The sequence below is a fragment of the Myotis davidii genome, unplaced genomic scaffold (assembly GCF_000327345.1).
Source record: "Myotis davidii unplaced genomic scaffold, ASM32734v1 scaffold980, whole genome shotgun sequence".
Taxonomy (NCBI): domain Eukaryota; kingdom Metazoa; phylum Chordata; class Mammalia; order Chiroptera; family Vespertilionidae; genus Myotis; species Myotis davidii.
Window position 1 is genome coordinate 85,594 of NW_006292236.1, and position 17,455 is coordinate 103,048.

The 17,455-nt window shown below is 36.2% G+C and overlaps 1 protein-coding gene across 3 annotated transcripts in view; it reads right to left on the minus strand.

Annotated features, from left to right (window-relative positions):
- Nucleotides 1-17,455, minus strand: part of STAM (signal transducing adaptor molecule) — a 62,289-nt gene that overhangs the window by 26,144 nt on the left and 18,690 nt on the right. Inside the window, exons 2-5 of one of the 3 annotated variants that reach the window (XM_006765664.2) lie at nt 17,013-17,097; nt 6,924-6,999; nt 6,747-6,842; nt 4,258-4,407 (exon numbers count right to left, since the gene is read on the minus strand). In XM_006765664.2, the coding sequence (XP_006765727.1) occupies nt 4,258-4,407; nt 6,747-6,842; nt 6,924-6,999; nt 17,013-17,097 (407 nt within the window). The remainder of the gene's footprint in view (nt 1-4,257; nt 4,408-6,746; nt 6,843-6,923; nt 7,000-17,012; nt 17,098-17,455) is intronic. The other 2 variants (XM_006765665.2, XM_015565281.1) reach the window with 2 other exon arrangements.

Here is a 17,455-nt window from a genome sequence, read left to right on the forward strand (position 1 = left end):
TACCTGTTTGAGAAGTGGCATTATGTAAAGACACTGAATGTAAATATTAGCAGGCCGATTGGTGAAGGAAGCTAAAATTTGAAAACAATGCATTGCATATAGCCCTGATTAGCCAATGAAAAGGGTAGCGTTGTACGCCAATTACCATTTTTCTCTTTTATTAGTGTAGATGCCCATACTGGTATTTCTACATCTATGACACACATTTGCTTTACTTATAATGTCCTTCCCTCTGGCTCTGTTTTCTCCATCCATATTTTTCCCTGTTGAGTTGCAACTCATCAGTGGGTAAACAGCTAAAATATCACTTTCTTAGTGAAACATCCCTAAGCCTCTTAATAAAGCATTCCCTCTCAAACAAGGTGCTATGACATGGGTAGATAAGAATGGGTAGTCAGGCAAACACGGGATCAAACTATAAATCCATGCACTTTGTGTCTCAAGTCCCTCAACTACAAAATGAGAATAATGATATCACCTACACACTACAGGATATTAAGAGGATTAAATTAGCACATGTAGCTTTTAAAATCAGATAAAATGGGGGAGCCCTTCAAGGTTTAAACAGAAAGTATAACATTGTCTCCTGGGATTTATAATGTATATAGGAGAATATGTCATATGTAAGATGACTATAGCATAAAGGATGCTGAAGTGGGGAGTAGACAAACCCTATACTGTTGCAAGGTTTCTACATTTTACAATATAGTATTAACTCAAAACAGATTTTTTATTTTATTTTTTTTTATTTCTTAAAGTATTACAAAGAGTATTAGACATGTCTCCTTTTTTCTCCCCCTTGACATTCCCCTGGCTTCCCCCACCCCCCAGTGTCTTGTGTCCATTGGTTATTCTCATAAGCATGCATATAAGTCCTTCGGTTGATCTCCTACTCCCCCCAACCCTCCTGAGGGTTCCCACTGTAGTTTGACATTCTGCTCAATGCTGATCTGCCTCTGTATCCTTTTTTGTTCATCAGTCTATAATGTTTCTTATTATCCATAAATGAGTGAGTTCATGTGGTATTTTTCTCAGCTCCCAGGGGCCATCTCAGCCTCACAGCGGACGTCCCCACCCGACAGGGGCCATCCCAGCCTCACCGAGGCCGTTTCAGCCTCACAGGGGCCACCTCAACCTCACAGAGGCCATTTCAACCTCACTGGGCCGTTTCAACCCCACCGGGGCCGTTGCAAGCTCACCGGGGCCGTCTCAACCTCACTGGGGCCGATTCAGCCTCACTGGGGCTGAACCTCACCGGGGCCATCTCGACCTCACCGGGGCCGTCGGAATCCCACTGGGGCCGTCTCAGCCTCACATGGGCCGTCTAAACCTCATAGAGACCTTCTCAACCTCACATGGGCCATTTCAACCTCACCGGGGCTGTTTCAGCCTCACTGGGGCCATTTCAGCCTCACCGGGGCCATTTCAACCTCACCGGGGCATTTGCAACCATAACAGACTTTTTAAAGTTACAAATGTATACTGTAATTCCCAAATCAATAAAAAATGGAATTCTAATTTTTAAATGATTGTTAAGCAGATGAAAGGTAAAATATTATAGTAACATGCAGTTATATATTCCTCACTTTTATATTTTATAATGTCAAACAAACACACAAGGCACTTATTTTTAGAAAAGCTGATTACAAAAAAGCTTTTTATAGTTCACTGCATAGAACTTTAAGTACTTTCAATTCTGATCCTTCTCTTGTTGCAGTATTTTAATCATTATACAACTGAAAACTGAAAGTCAGAGGCAATCTTTTTCATAACATATAAAAAGTTTTCATAATCTGGTCAAGTTCACAAAACAAATATGTTGATTTTTTGTGGTCTATGAAGAAATCTCTATTGGTGCAGAAGAAAGTGCAGAACATGCTGCATTAAGCCTGCATTCCTGAACTGCACACTTTTCAAAGTTCCTTTCTATCATCAGGTTCTAAGTGTAGCAATGACACTTGTCTTATTAACTAGCCAAATACAGGAGCAGTTTACCATTACTTTTATCTCTACATCAAAAGTCAGTACTAAAAAAATCACAACAGCATAAAAATAAGTTAGGTAACTAAGGTATGACTTTTCTTATCAATTTTATTATTTTCTTCTGAACTTGGGTAAAAAATAAAGTTAAAAATCCTTATATTTTCATAGGCTTTTGTTAAGAATGCTAACAAAAATCTACTCTGACTAAATGTGATGACATACAACTAAGTGATTTCAAAATCCAGAGGGACGCCTACAGTTGATCCTAGATGACACTTTTTAAAAAAAAAATTAGCTTTGCCGAAACCGGTTTGGCTCAGTGGATAGAGCGTCGGCCTGCGGACTGAAAGGTCCCAGGTTCGATTCCGGTCAAGGGCATGTACCTGGGTTGCGGGCACATCCCCAGTAGGAGATGTGCAGGAGGCAGCTGATCGATGTTTCTCTCTCATCGATGTTTCTGACTCTCTATCTCTCTCCCTTCCTCTCTGTAAAAAATCAATAAAATATATATATATATATAAAAAAAAATTAGCTTTATTGTTCAAAGTATTACAGATCTTCCCTTTTTTCCCTAGATGACACATTTTCATTAAACATAAAGTTCTTTACAAACAGGGTTTTCAATGATACACTTTTCAGAAAGTAGTATAAAAAAAAACCATTCTATTTCATCTTATTGTACTTTATATGCATTTTATATATTTCTTGTGGCTAAATGATAGCAACTATAATAAAATTAGGTTTCATGTATTTTGTAACATCTAGATGAAAAGAAGAAAAGTAGCTCTTAACTTTAATATTGCTGATCTATGTCCTGAATCTTTTGAGCAGGAGAGTAACCTAACTTCTATGCCAAATGATCAATCAATCAAATCCTCTTGCCAGTGTTCACTCCACTTCTTGTCCTTTGAAGTCTAGTCTGGACAGACACATATCCACTAACTTCTGTATCAACAGAAGGCAGAGTGGTGTAGTGGAAAGAACACTGGACTGAAAGTCAGGAACTCTGTGTTCTCCTTCCAGCTCTGTCAACTACTCTTGTCCAAGTGTCCCTGGGCAAGTCACTTAATCATTTTGGGTCTCAGTTTCCTCATCTGTAAAATGGGGGGATTAGATTAGAAAATCCCTAAAGATGTCCCCACAACTGAGAGTCTAGATTAACCAAAAAGTGCTATATATCAAACAGATCATTAATTCTTCCTTCTCTTATAGAAACAAGTCCCTTTGTGGACAGATATGCAGTTTTCACTTGCACTGAAAGCTGTATTTGAGAGCAGTGCTTCTCAAACTTCAATGTGTATACAGAGTCATCCAGGATTTTGATAAAAGGAAGATAATAAATCTATGGATGCCAAATTTCTAACAACCTGATGGTGATGATGGTCAATGAACCAAATTTTGAGTAACAAGCTCTAGAAAAGGTTTTTGAGGCATAGAAATTACTATAATGCTATCCTAATATCCTTCCTTAATCTTCATTTGACGATAAGTTTATTGATTTGAGAGAGAGAGAAAGAGGGGGAGGCAGGGAGGGAGTATACACCCCTGGACTAAGGATAGAACCCGCAACCTCAGTTTGCGCCCTAACCGGCCTCCTGTGGGGACTGCACCCAAAACCTAGGTATGTGCCCTGACTGGGAATCAAACCCACAACCTTTTTGGTGTACCGGGCAACACTCCAACCAACTGAGCTACCCAGCTGGGCCCCTTTTATTTTTTATATGACATTAATTAGACATCAGTCTCATTACATAATTTTTTGAAAAGGAAAGTTAAGCCTTTTGGTCAGTCATATTTATTAGGAGAAAGGAAAAAGATGAAGCCACTGGTCAGGTTTTATGAAGGGAAGAAATGCTTCATGTGCTTCTCTTCCCATTGACCCCTTTAATATTGCTGATCTATGTCTCCCTCTCACTTTTAATATAGGTATTCATAAATTTCTTTAAATTTTAAGGATATCCCTATTTTTGATGATAGCATTAAGAGCATTTAATAAGACTTGATGTAATAAAGTAATTCTGTCTATATTAGAACTAAATTTTAAAAATTTTTAATTGCAAATGTTACAGTAAATTCATTTATAAAAAAGGAGAAACAGTGGGAACGTAGAAGTTAGAACACATTAATATTCCACCCTATTTTTATGGCTCCTCGAAATTCAAGATTATTATTAACAAAAAATCCTTCAAAGTAATTGGGTTTGGAGGGGTGAAAAATTCAAATAAATATGGCTACTTCAGAAAAACACTGTAGCATACATACAACTTTACAAAATACCTGAGAGCCAATAGCTGGAAACGTAACTCCTTGTTCTTTAAGGTTCTTAATCATTGCCGATATTAGACTGAGCTGTGGATCATTCTTAAATTCATCTGTCCATTCAACCATAAGGGCCTTTAATTTTTCACACACTTTAGGATGACCCTGGAAGTAGAGAAAATAATTAAGATTTTATCTGGAAATAGTCACTGGATAGAAAAATATATCTGGAAATAATCAGTTGATAGAGAATTATCACTAAGCCAAATCTGTTTGAATTGTAAGTCACTTTAAATGGTTTTGCTATTTAATTTTTGTATGGTTAATGTTTTCATTAAAGTTTTTCATACCAAAAATATTACGAAAAAGTATACTAATTTCTGACCAATGATTTAATACAGTGGGGCCTTGACTTACGAGTTTAATTCGTTCCGTGACGGAGCTCATAACTCAAATTACTCGTATGTCAAATCATTAAAGTGAACGAGTGAGACACGTGATGCTGGGCTGATGTGGTGTTCACTGTGACGTTCGCTGCGCCAACTAGCAGTGGGGTATCTGAAGCTGGCTCATAACCCGAATTTTAGCTCGCAACTCAAAGCAAAAAATCAGCTGAGAGACAGCTCGTATCTCGAAAAGCTCGTTAGTCGGGACACTCGTAAGTCAAGGCCCCACTGTATCAATATCTTAAATATAAGAATTCTGAAGTGTTATAATTTTCTTTTTAAATCACCCCTGCTGGCCCGGTCGCCCCTTACTGTTCCCCCCGCCCCCGACTTGGTCACCCCACGCAGCCTGCTGTTCAGTTGTTTGGCTGTCCCTCACTAACCCCCCTGCCGGCCTGGTCGCCCCACGTAGCCTGTTGTTTGGTCATCCATCCAATTGTTTTGGTCGTGACGGCCCCTAGCTTTTTATATATTAGGATAGCATTATAGTCTCTTTATAAACAGTGATACATTTTGATGGCTATCAGGACATTATAAGAACGGTTACTGCCCTGGCCAGAAAGCTCAGTTAGACTGTGGTCCCATACATCAAAATCTGTGGGTTTGATTCCCGGTCAGAACACATACCTAGGTTGCAGATTTGATCCCCAGTCAGGGCTCATATGCACCAGATAATCAATTGATGTTTTTCTCTCACACTAATGTTTCTTTCTCTTTCTCTCCCCACCCCACTCCTCTCTCTCTCTAAAAATCAATAAAAACATATCCACAGGTGAGGATTAAAAGAGAAAAAAAAAAATAATGGTTATTAATTAGTAGAAAATATCTAAATACAACTTAATAAAGCAGAACAGGTAAAATATTTTTATGTAATCATGTTTGAAAAGTACAGAATTTTACATTTCTTATATCTCATTTCTGTACTGTTTTCTACAAAAACCTAAAAATACTTATTTTTCCAAAAAAGGCATTTTTGCCTGGCCAGCATGACTCAGTGACTGAGCATTAGCCCATGAACCAAGAGGTCATGGTTAGCTTCCAATCAGGGTACATGGTCAGGGCATATGCCCAGGTTATGGGTGCGATCCCCAGTGAGGGGCATGCAGTAGGCAGCCAATCAATGTTTCTCTCTCATTGATGTTTCTATCTCTCTAACCCTCTCCCTTCCTCTCTATAAAATCAATACAAAAATATATTTTTTAAAAAGGCATTTTCCCTTTTAATCTTAAAAAATTTCTTTCTTGATATAATACATCCCCCACCCTCACCCCCACCCCCACCCCAAAAAGCCAGAAATGATTACCTTTAGAATACAGATTTTTACTGGGAAAACTCACATATTACTTAGAAACTTACATTTTTTAAAGTCCTTAAATTTCAGGATTTGAATTCTTTTTCTGTACTCATTAAGTAAATATATAGTATTAAAATCCTATAATGGTCAAGCAGTAGCCTTATTCATATAAAGTTGAAACTCAACAGTATTATATTTTGGAAATATTTCTGAACAATTCTACATTGAGAAAATAATTCTGTGGCTACAAAATTATTCTGTGGTAAAAAAAAACTGTGCCTAAAAATTGACTGGTATTATTTAATCAGAGAAATACACATATTTACTTATCAGATAAAAGGAATGATAAAGAGGTTCAATATACTCTAATTTGGTTGGAAAAAAAACAACTCTCGAAATTATAAATGTGTAGTCCCCTTAGCAAAACATAGTATCTACTTATATACTGGATAGAATATAGCCTAGAAAAAGTGTTTTTTTTTTGTGGGTTTTTTGTGGGTTTTTTTTTTAAAAAGGACAAACTAGTCCTTTTATGATTTAAAACAGCAGTCGACAACCGATGGTTCGCAGACCACTGGTGGTCCTGAGGTCCGAAAGGTTGGCAACCACTGGTTTAAGGAAACCTTTGGAGCAGTGGTCGCCAATCAGTGGTCCGTGAGGTCCGAAAGGTTGGCAATCACTGATTTAAAATGTGAGGAACTGACAATAAAATACATTAAAAAAAATCACTGTCTTAATTCATTTCTGGGGATAATGTTCCTTACCTTGTTTAATACGTTGCTTACTTCACTAGCAAAATCTCTTGAACATACTTCTAAGTGAAAAATTTTGCCACAGTTTGATACACATGCTCCTAGAAGCTAAAAACATAAATTCCAAAGTTAAAAGGGCTCAATTTCAGCAGGTAATTTTGTGATAGAACCTAAAATCAAATCACTCACAGTCAGAGCTTGCATAGCAACATGAGGATCTTTATGGTTCACCCTCCTCATAATAGACCGAAGACAATCTTTAGGTCTAAAAAATGAGAAATGTAACACTCAATTAGTAGTACATCAGCCCCACCCCTCAACTATCATAGGCAATAGGGAGAATATGGTAAAGAAGTTTAATTTTTATTAATGGCACAACTGAAACATCGTAGGCTGACAAGTTCCTTTAAATTTTTCAAACAAGATTAACAGACTCTCTTCCTTAGCAATCACAGATGAGGCATTTTAGGCTAATTCTGAGTGAAAAAAGTTTTGAAAATGATAAGACCAAGACTTTCACTTCTAGTCATGACAGAATAATTGGAACCAGACTTATACTCCTGCTATAAACAATTACAAAGCTAGAAAAACATATGTAAAATATACATTGAGGAACCTGTTTAGTATGCAAGATCACAGGCAGTGTATAATGATGATCTCTAAGAAGGAAGACAAATTGAATAAGCTAGACTTTTGCCTCAATTTCTGCCTAGAGACATTTTCCAGATAGCAATACAAGCTTCCTGCTTTAAAACAGTTTCTGGATCTCAGTAAAGAGAAGGTGATTCCAAGAAGAGAACATTATCTCACTGAGTTGAGAGGACAGAAATCAGAACTCAAAAGGCCGAGGGAGCTAAAATTTGCAAGACAGAGTAGAAGGAACTACAAGTATATGAAGAAAGGGTTCTATATACCAACATAAGGGTCCATTTCAATCTGCTGTGGGAAAATCCAGGCATACAAAGGTTAAAAACTCCACAAGGCTGGGCAAAAAATGTGATCTATGTGTTGAAGAGCCAAACACAAAAGGACAAATGATATATGACTCCACTTATATGAAGTACCTAAAACAAGCAAATACAGAGACAGAAAATAGAACAGGAGTCACCAGTGGCTAGGAGCAGGGGGGAACGAAGAGTTCTTATTAATGTAGACAGAGTTTGTTTGGGATTATTAAAAAAGTTCTGGAAATGAATAGTGGTGACAGCTGCACAGTACAGTAAATGTACTGAATTACACTGAATTGTACACCTAAAAACTGTTAAAATAGTAAATTTCATGTTACTTGTATTTTGCCAAATAAAAGGGGGGGAGGAAGAGAATGAAGTACTGATACATACTACAACATGGATGAACATTATACTAAATGAAGCTGGTCACAAAAAACAACAACACATATTTTATGATTCAACCACATAGTGTATGATTCCATTTATACAAAATGTCTAGAATAGGTAAGACCATACTGATAGGAAGTAAATTAGTGGTTTATAGGGCTGAGGAGAGATGGGAATGAAAGAAAGTGCTAAGGAATACAGGGTTTATTTTGGGGGTGATAAATATTCTGAAATTAGATAGTAGTGACAGTTGCACAAACATCTGAATATACTAAAAACTAATGAATTGATAGATTTCATGGTTTGTGAAATAAATATGTAAATATAAATATACAAACAAGAGAAAAAACATTATCAAATGATTTGAATTCTAATGAGCCCTAGAAATTTTGACCAGTAAAAATAATTATCCTAGGAAAATTCTTTAAGAATGGAAAAAACAATTACCAAGCACTGTGATAAAAAGGGGAAAGAAAACCCTTCTTAACAGAGAAAAATTAGAATAAAAAATAGAAACATCTGTTCCTAAGGATGTTTCATTGTCTGTTGGGAAGTTTTACTTGAAGAGCATGGGATAAGAGGAAAAATATAAATAAAAGAGGTAATGTTTATTGACTACTCATTATGTGTCAAGCATTCAACTATCAATGATCCTAAAGCATCTACTACTGCTCTTCAGTGACTGAAGGTAATACACTTTCATTCTGCATATTGCGTAGAATAGTGCCGTCAGTATGGTTGGTGCTCAATAAAAAGCTGTAGAAATATCAAGCTATACTCTAAAGCCACTGTAATCAAAACAGCCTGGTACTGGCACAAGAAGAGGCATATAGATCAGTAGGACAGAATAGAGAACCCAGAAATCGACCCAAGCCATTATGCTCAATTAATATTTGAAAAAGGAGGCAAGAATATACCATGGAGTCAAGACAGGCTCTTCAATAAATGGTGTTGGGAAAACTGTTCAGATCCATGCAAGAAAATGAAACTAGACCATCAATTTACACCATGCACAAAAATAAACTCAAAATGGATAAAAGACTTAAATGTAAGTTGTGAAACCATAAAAATCCTAAAAGAAACCATAGCAGCAAAATCTCAGACATCTCTCGTAGCAATATGTGTGTGGCTACATCTCCTAGGCCAAAGGAACAAATGAGAAATAAACAAATGGGACTCCATCAAAATAAAAAGCTTCTGCACAGCAAAAGAAACTATCAACAAAATGAAAAGAAATTCCACTGTATAGGGGGACATATTTGGCAATGATACATCTTAGAAGGGTTTAATTTCCAAAATATATAGAAAAATTCATACAAACTAACAACAACAAAAAAAAAGACAAACAATCCAACTAAAAAACGGCCAAAGGGCCTAAATAGACACTTCTCCAAAGTGGACATACAGATAGCCAAGAGACATATGAAAAAATGTTCAAAGTCACTGATCATCAGAGAGATGCAAATTAAAAGGACAATGAGGTAACACCTCAAACCTGTCAGAATGGCTACCATTAACAGATCAACAAATGACAAGTGCTGGTGAGGATGTGGAGAAAAGGGAACCCAAAAAGCTAGGGGAATGCAGACTGATGCAGCCACTATGGAAAACAGTGTGGAGTTTCCTCAAAAATTTCAAAATAGAACTGCCATTTGACCCAGTGATCCCACTTGTAGGAATTTATCCTAAGAAACCTGAAACAACAATCAGAAAGAATGCATGCACCTCTATGTTCATAGCAGCACAATTTACAATAGCTAAGATCTGAAAACAGCCCAAGTGACCATGAGTAGATGTGGATAAAAAAAGTTGTGGTAAATCTACACGGAATACTATGAAGCTGTAAAAAGGAATGATCTTTTATTCTTTGAGATAGCATGGAGGGACTAGAGAGTATTGTGCTAAATGAAATAAGCCAGTCAGAGAAAGACAAGTATCACATGATCTCACTTTTATGTGGACAAAATAGACCCAGAGACATAGAAGCATGGAACAGACTGATGAATCTCAGAGTTAGTGGGTGGGTGGGGAGAGATTAACCAAAAACTTACATGCATAAATGCATAACCCATGGACACAGACAATAAGTATTGTAGTGAAGGCCTTGGAGCTGGGGGTGTGGGTTCAGGATGGAGGGGGCCAATAGGGGGAAAAGGGAGCCATCTGCAATACTTTCAACAATAAAGATAAATTTTAAAAAATCTATACTAATAAAAGGGCAATATGCTAATTAGACCAGACATCTTCCAGACATCCTTACAAACAAAGCCATGGTGGTGGGGGCCGAGGCAGAGGCGGTTAGGGGTGATCAGGCCAGCAGGGGAGAGCAGTTAGGGGCAATCAGGCAGGCAGGCAGAGTGGTTAGGGGTGATTAGGTAGGCAGGCGAGTGGTTAGGAGCCAGTGGTCCCAGATTGGAGAGGGTGTAGGCCGAGCTGAGGGACACCTCCCCACCCCCCATGCACGAATTTCGTGCACCAGGCCAGGACCCTAATAATACATTAAAAAATTAGCATACCTATTTGAACCTTAAAAAATAAAATAATTAAAAAATAAATAAAATAACCCTGACTGGTTTGGCTCAGTGGATAGAGCGTCAGCCTACAGACTGAAAGGTCCCAGGTTCGATTCCAGTCAAGGGCATGTACCTTGTTTGCAGGCACATCCCCAGTAGGTGTGCAGGAGGCAGCTGATCGATGTTTCTCTCTCATCGATGTTTCTAACTCTCTATCCCTCTCTCTTCCTCTCTAAAAAATCAACAAAATGTATTTTAAAAATAAACAAATAAATAAAATAAAAAGCTGTTGAGTTAAATATAGAAAATACTACTTTTCACTGTTGTACCATAGTACTCAGAATTAAAGTCTCCCTTCTAGAGCCATTTATCAATTTCTGCATATTTTCCACTGAATTTGCTTTCTATATGAAAAATGCACATACTTTCATAAAATTTATTTCTTAGAATTATAATAAGACAATGATAAGGGAAAGATGAACAATAAGTAGTACTGGGAGGAACACAGCATGTGAGAAAAATGACATGGTAATAAACACAAATGAAGTATTTACTAAAAATTCATGCTACAATAAAATCTGCATGTGCATTTAAGAGTCTACCAGTGGTTTCTATCACCTACCTTTGTAAGGGTAATCAAATCCTCATCTCTCTCAAAAACTTGTCAAAACCTCATTTTGATATTTTAAAACTTTTTGTATGATATATTCTCTCTCTTTCTTATTTTGAGATGGGAAAACAAAATAAGAAGTGAAATACAAGCAAACAAAAAACAGGAAAGGGGAATTCTCTCTCCCAATTTTCCAACCACAAAATAACTGTTTTTCTTCCATGTGATAAACGGAGATAGCATATATCACACTATTGTAAAATGTAAAGAAATTGCACCATTCCTAGGGTTTGTTTGAAAAGTCAAGATTATAAAGGAAAAACTGCAGTTCATCAACTATTCTTGATTAGGGGACTATCTGTTAGAGAACATACTCTGCCATCTCTCAATTATGCTCAATACAGGCAACTGTTCCTTAATTATTAAAGCAAAATGTTACTTTTAACACCTGCTAAAGAAGTTAGCTTGCATATAGGGCTATGTTGTTTAAAACGTGCATATTCTGAGCAAGAATCACACTCACAGTGAGACATTCACAGTTTATAAGAAAAATGGGGTCTGTAATTGTGAGACAGCACGTATAAGCTCATTAAATGAATACCAGGGACAGGTTTTTAGGAAAAGTAAAATGAGGGGTTACAAAAGAATATAGTTAAATTCATTAAGTTAAACATGCATATGATATAGTTCAAATATATTGTCAGGGTGTCAAGGAAAACTATAACTAATTTTGCAATCCTACAATTCTCTTTTCAAATAATGAAATTTCAAATCTTTTCGAATAGCTCCGAGTAAATTTCCAAAATTGTTACCACACATTACTTATAAATGTTTACCCACTTATATCTATATCAGTTAATGAATGTGCTCACATAGTATTAATCAACTATGAAATAGAACTTAAAAGCACAAAAATATTAGTAATATGTTTCTAAACAGATGCACACCTGGTATTCGGGGCAGAAAAATTATTTGTAGAGTAAGATGATCTGGCATATAATGCCTCTGGTCCCCCCCTAATCAATGTCAGTAGTAACCCCATGTCAGTGTGACAACCAAAGCCATCCCTAGTAGAGCAATACCACCAGGCTGAGAACCACTGCCAGACAAAAGCAGCACTGTGATACAGTAGAAAAAGAGTTGTAACTTGACAGACCTCATCTATAATAGGGAATTATAATGCTTTCTTATCATTATGTTATTACAATACTAGACTGGTGCCAGGGACTTAGAGACACACTCAACAATGTTAGTTCTAGAAAGCACAAACGTATCTTCTTCTATCAAGTTACTTTTACAACTTTAGCTTCCAAAGCTATTTCAGAGTGAATTAAGTTTTACATTTTCATTTGATATGCTATAAAAAGTGCTTTACTACAACTTACTATTCAAGAATATACAGTGGTGAGCAAACATAGATTTACAGTGGTGAGTAGGCAAAACAAAGTTAATAAAGCAGTTGTAATAATTATAACCTGCATGCCTTTTTTCATACAACTTAAGCAAGACTTGGCAAATAATAAGTCAATAAATGTTGAGTATTAGTCTTAAAAAGGCATTTAAAAGACTTTGAAAATCAAGGCCTGGAAATTGGGGATATGATTGTAATAAAATATATACTGCAACAGAACTTTTTCTCTCCCTGATGCAGCCCTTCCAACTTGAAGACTTTAATTTTCCCTTAAAAAACCAGGAATATAGTATTCTATCAACCTCCAGTTGAAGGTCAGAAAAAGTCATAGCCCAGGTCCAGGACAGGACATTAGAGATCCAATGAAAAACATTTTTAACAAACTCCTTCCAAAAGACTTTTCACAAAATATTAGTAATGACTACTAGTTTATCCTTCTAATTCTGTTTGACTAAATCAAAACTTACAACCTAAATTGAGCTCTTAGTCAAGTTAAAAAGAAAAGGTACATTTTCCACCTTCAGTCAACTGTATCTTTAAACAAAGAGAGTTAAGATATAAAATAGTAGCACAAATTAATCTGGCAGTCAATTACAGAACTTTAATTTTAATTCTGGTATGTTTAACCTATACTTATGCTCACATTTTTTACATATAATATAAACAAATCAATCAAAACTAACAGACAAAGTTATTTTTAGTATGTGAAAACATGTTAAAGAAAACTGCTACTATCATTCTGAAAGTTCTCTTGATTCTAAACAGAGACTGTTCAGTCCATCATATGACCTCACTGGCTAGGCGTTTTCCAGTACTTACTCATACATTGGAACTGTACACTAAAAATCATGTGAATATCTCAGGAAGTTAGAAAAAAATTTTCTGAATGTTTCTAAGGTTTTAAGTCCAGCATATTCAAATATGTCAAGCTTTTAAAAAACCTTATTATCTATATGAGGCAAACAGGAATTACATCTATTAGGTTTCCTGAAATTGATATATTTAAAATAATAATTTTAACTAATAATTATTAAAGTATGTTAAATATTCTACATGCCACTAATCAAAACTAATCTTAAACTAGAAAATTATTTCTAAATTTTTCAATTTTTACAACCAATGTAACACTAATAGACATTAGAGGAAATACATTTTTAAGACTGATAGGATATATTAAGAAATTGCAAATGTAGAATAGTGTATACAATATGTCGACTGTCTACAAATGGGGGAAATATATTCACCTGTGTAAAGAAACAATGAAATGATATAAAAGAAACAAAAGTGGTTACCTAGAGGATTGGGGCGGGGGGAGGATAGGAGTTTGTCAATGTTCATCTTTTAAGTTGTTTTAATTTTTGAGCCATGTGAATATGTTTCTATTTTAAAAGAAAAAAAGTGCATTTTTATTATATAAAAATACTATAAATTTGTAAATCAACTAATACACACAGTGTGTGTGATTTAAAGAACAGAACAGCAAGATTTTTTTTGAGAGAGGAAGAATTAAGAAAAGATTTTCAAAACACCAGTGAACATTTTCCAAACTACCAGAACTCCAAAACAGGTTACTGTAACAAAAAGAAAAGAGTGGACAGGGGCGGGCAAGAGGGGAGGAGGGGAGGATGGGAGGAGGGGAAGAGGGGGAGGCCAAAGGATTTTTTAAAAATTATTTCCTTAGGAAAGAAAGACTTAAATCATTGTATTTATGCATTAAATAATTCTTAATATGTTGCTTGATACAAATCATTTTTATTTTTAAAAATCTTACTGAATAAATGTTTTTCCAAAAGTCCCCTTTATCATCCCTAAATCAGCCCTCTTAAATAGATCTATACATAATAAGAAACATGGTAATTGACCGTACCTTTGCTATGCCTCCCATTGGCTAATCAGCACGATATGCAAATTAACCAGCAACAAAGATGGTGGTCAATTTGCATACGGAGGCTTCAAGCAGTGGAGCGAAGCCTGACAGCCCAGGGGTGGTGGAGCAGCGAGCCCTCACGGCCCTGGGGCCAGCAGAGCACCTAAGCCTGACGTTTCTGGGGCTGGCTCCGGCCAGAACTCGGCCAAAGCGAAGACCTGGGCCCCAGGTGCCAGAGGCAAACTGGTGCCAGCTGCCAGGGGAAAGGAAGGCCTATTGCACGAATCTCTTCGTGCAACAGGCCTCTAGTACATTTTATAAAATTATAGATTAACCCCAAATGGTAATACTTTTTTAAAAAAAATCTAAACTATTGCCTAAAAAAATAAACTTATTAATTGCATTGCAATCTATAACTTCCCTCTACATTAACCTACCCTGTCTAAATTTGTCGCAGGACAGCTGATGTTCCTTTCCTCTCTCACACCAATTACATGTCTTAATCTTCTTTAAAGCACACCAGGTATCTAGAATAACTCACTGACAACCTACAATATTGTTCAATAATGTTATGCTACCATCAGCAACCCATATCTAAACATACAGGGTGTCCCCACCAAAAAATGTATATGCGCTTTGAATTACTATAAACTCAGTGTTTATTAACATACAGTTCATTTTCAAAATTTAAAAGAATCTACAGAAATGAACAATTTTTTTTGTCAATGCCTGTTTTTAAACTGATAACCATTCTGGCCCAAGCACTGCTGATAACGCAAAGTAATGGAACTGCAAACATCGATAATTTCATTGGGTATGTGTGCCTTCAATCTGTCAACTGTTGCCAGTTTTGTACCGTAAATTTTATCTTTTGTGTATATCCATTTTTAAAAAATCTAGTGGCACTTTAGGATAAATTTTCCTTGTTCAAAGCTTAGTCTGGCTCCACCCATTATTTCCTGAAAAGGAGTGACAATTAAGTGAGTTATCAGCTGTTCAAATGTATATACATTTTGGGGGAGACATTTTATGAGTACATTAGGTTCCTAGTAACATTAACCAGATAGATCTCCGTAAGTTTTTCATATACATTAACTATAAAATGATTTAAAAGATTAAAAACAAACTATAAGTGGTTTTCAGATGCTGGAGGAAGGGAGAATGGAAAGTTGTTTAACAGGCACAGAGATCAGTTGGGGATGATAAAAAACTCTAGGGCTGGGTGGCAGTGATGATTGCACAACAACGCAAACATACCAAATGACACGAACCCATATATTTTACCAACATTCTGAGAGATATTATGGGGGCAATTTACAGAGTTGGGTAACAAAATAAATGTGGCAGGAACTAAGGTTTTAAGTACAAATACAAGAATAATTTTTTCATTAACGGAAATAGGGAACAAACGAGGGAAAGTAAGTTTAAAGATAAAAGAGACACAAGGCAGATTTACAGATGGCAAGATTAAGGTTTATACAGCATGACTATCCAAAAACTAGTGACCCAGTGCATGGATTCATGCAATTGAAAGAAAATTAATTTCAGCTTCAGAGGCATGTTGTGCCAATAGTTGGTCTTCAGATACTTCCTGGCATCGTGTGTGATTGGTGTCAGCGAGAGCTTTATATCTATCACACATGTGCAAGTCAACGTTTATTTTTAAATTGCCAGTGCACATCACATGTGCCGGCTGGTTGGTCGGACAGACAGTTGGTCACTTAGCCTTTTAGATAATGCTGTGTCTACAGAACTAGTGATTGGATACAAAATTAGAGCTGAAAATACATGTTACCTGGAAGTTGTCAGATTTCAAAAGAAAAAAAATATTAGAAAATGACACTAAGGGAAAAAATAAATCAAAAAATGTTTAGGAAACTATCTATATTTAGAAGGGAAAGAACAACAGCCAAAAGAAGGTATATCAGAGGTTAAGATCACCACCAGAAGAATCAAATATAATGCAATAGTGTTCCCTAACATTTTTCATATGAAAGTACATAAATAAGACAACATGTTTGGGTAAGGCTGCTAATATCTGGATATTATTAGCCCAGGAATTAAGGAAATCACTAATATATATATACCAGTTAATCTACTCACTGAACTGCTTAGAAAGCTGGGTGTTTCCCAAAAGCCCATATACCAAAAAGTTTCAGGTTCTAATTCCCTAAAGTGCCTCTTTCAGTAGTCACTCATCAGTTGGGTGGTAGTATGTTGCAGATGTGACAAAGAACAGAACTCAGAAATGACCATCAAACTTTGTAACTAAAAAATCCCTAATGACTTGAAAAATCAAGTGGAAAAAAACTAGATTTCAGGAGGAAAAGAGTGATTAAAGTGGCAACATTTTTACCAGTCATGTTACTCTAACTGGTTATAAGAAGTAACCAAATAGGATGATTCTTCAAATCCTTCTAGGAAAAACATTCTCTTTTAAAATAAATTATAATTGTAGTATGTTCCACCTTATCTTTGTTGTATTCATATTAATAAAAAGGACAAATGAATAAAGTTCTTTGAAATTTTGCAACACTTACCCAGTGCGCGACTGACCGACTTTATCACAAATATCCAAAATGAGACCCCAATCTTCAGCAGTATTCATCTCACTAGTTGCTTTCTCTGTATATTATAAAGAGAAATTGCAGAAATAGTATCTTTTAAAAACCTTTAAAGGGTAAATAATCAGATTCAAATCATCAAATCTAATCTAATAAAAGAGAAATATGCAAAGTGACCATACCTTCACTATGCCCCAAGCCATGTCCACCATACAATCAGAGTGACTATATGCAAATTAACCCAACCAAGATGGTGGCTGACAGCCACGGAGCTGGAGCAAGCAGGAGGCTTGGTTGCCCCGGTGATGGAGGAAGCCAAGCTTCCCGCCTGCCCTGGCTGGCTGTAGCCTCCGCTCAAGGCAACAAAATTTCAATTATAGAAGATAAATAAATCCCAGATCCCTGCTTCCAGCCAGCCT